Source organism: Cariama cristata, unplaced genomic scaffold, assembly GCF_000690535.1.
Source record: "Cariama cristata isolate BGI_N322 unplaced genomic scaffold, ASM69053v1 scaffold26128, whole genome shotgun sequence".
NCBI classification, from domain to species: Eukaryota; Metazoa; Chordata; class Aves; order Cariamiformes; family Cariamidae; genus Cariama; species Cariama cristata.
In genome coordinates, this window is record NW_009633281.1 from 1,916 (window position 1) to 3,216 (window position 1,301).

At 62.0% G+C, this 1,301-nt stretch overlaps 1 protein-coding gene across 1 annotated transcript in view; it reads left to right on the forward strand.

Annotated features, from left to right (window-relative positions):
- Positions 1–1,263, forward strand: part of LOC104166692 (sideroflexin-1-like) — a gene marked incomplete at its 5' end in the record, with an annotated part of 3,031 nt that extends 1,768 nt beyond the window's left edge. Inside the window, 4 exons of the mRNA XM_009706713.1 lie at positions 123–184; positions 324–373; positions 820–867; positions 1,167–1,263. Coding sequence (XP_009705015.1) covers positions 123–184; positions 324–373; positions 820–867; positions 1,167–1,263 — 257 coding nt within the window. The remainder of the gene's footprint in view (positions 1–122; positions 185–323; positions 374–819; positions 868–1,166) is intronic.
- Between the last annotated feature and the right edge of the window lie 38 nt (positions 1,264–1,301).

Sequence of the window (1,301 nt, forward strand, 5' to 3'; positions counted from 1 at the left end):
CAGCCATGGTTGAGGGTCCCCTCCTCCACGTGTGTCTAGGGGCTGCAGCCGGCCCCTGGCAGCGTGGGACAGGGTCTCAGGGCTGGCGGGGGGCTGTGAGCACTGGGAGCTCATCTCCTTTCCCTCTGCCCCAGCCATCCCCCCGGTGATTATGAACGCACTGGAGAAGAGAGCTTTCCTGAAGGTACTGGTGGTCCTGGGACAGGAGGGTGGGCAGAGGGGCCACCCCCTAGCTTGTCACAGTGCTGGCACCTCGTTGGGGTACAGGCACCTTTCCACCCCATCTGCCCCACTGACGCACAGCCTCTCCCTGTTGCTGGCAGCGGTACCCGTACCTGAACGCTCCCCTGCAGGTCGGCCTGGTGGGACTCTGGTAAGTCACCCTCAGCCGATGGACATTGCCGCCCCGGGCGCAGACCGAGCCTGGGTATGGGGGGGAGTGCTGCTGGGGGGTCTGCTTAGCAGGGGAGGTGGGAGTGACCCCAGAGGTCATTGGGGGGATGAAGCTGGTGCCCCCCCAGGCAAATAGGATGGGAGGTCCTGGGGCTGGGAGGTGTTTTGCTCCATCTTGATGTCTCTCAAGCCTGCCATGGGTTCCTGCTCAGCATTGCTGTTCCCCCACACTGATGGGGACAGGCTTTGCCCCACTTCAGGAGCCGAATGCAGGGTCTGGAGTCTAGAGAGGGCATCTTTTTACCCTTTTCCTGGATGAGCACCCAGCACGGCTCTGGGTTGCCTCCTTGCTGCTCTGGGATCAGGCCACGAGTGGGAGCAGGTGGTTTATGCAGCCCAGCTTCTCTCCGTGTCTTTCCCTTGCAGCTTGGTGTTCGCGACCCCACTGTGCTGCGCGCTTTTCCCGCAGAAAAGGTAAGGACGGGCACCTTGCCTGCGTGTGTGCCCCCTGCGTGGGGCAGGGCATGGGGTGCAGGTGGGGGGTGCGTGGGCTCCTTGTGCTGAATGCCAAGAGATGCTTTTGCTCCTTCGAGTAGTCAGAGGCTTGAAACTGTGCGCACACATGTCCCTGTGCACACACAGCAGTTCAGACCCAAAGGTCTGTGCTGGGCCATGGAGACGATGTCCTTGTGGGGTGCAGCAGGTGGTTTCCCAACATGAGGCCGCCAGTGGGTATCCCCTTTCCATGCTCTGTATCCGTGTCCCCTCGGCAGCTCAATGCCCGTGAGCCGCCTGGAGCCTGAAGTCCGAGCTCGGATCCGGGAGAAAGACCCACACCTGGAGACTGTCTACTTCAACAAAGGGCTCTGAATGGAGGGACCAGGGCGGCCAAGATGCGTGCTGTGGAG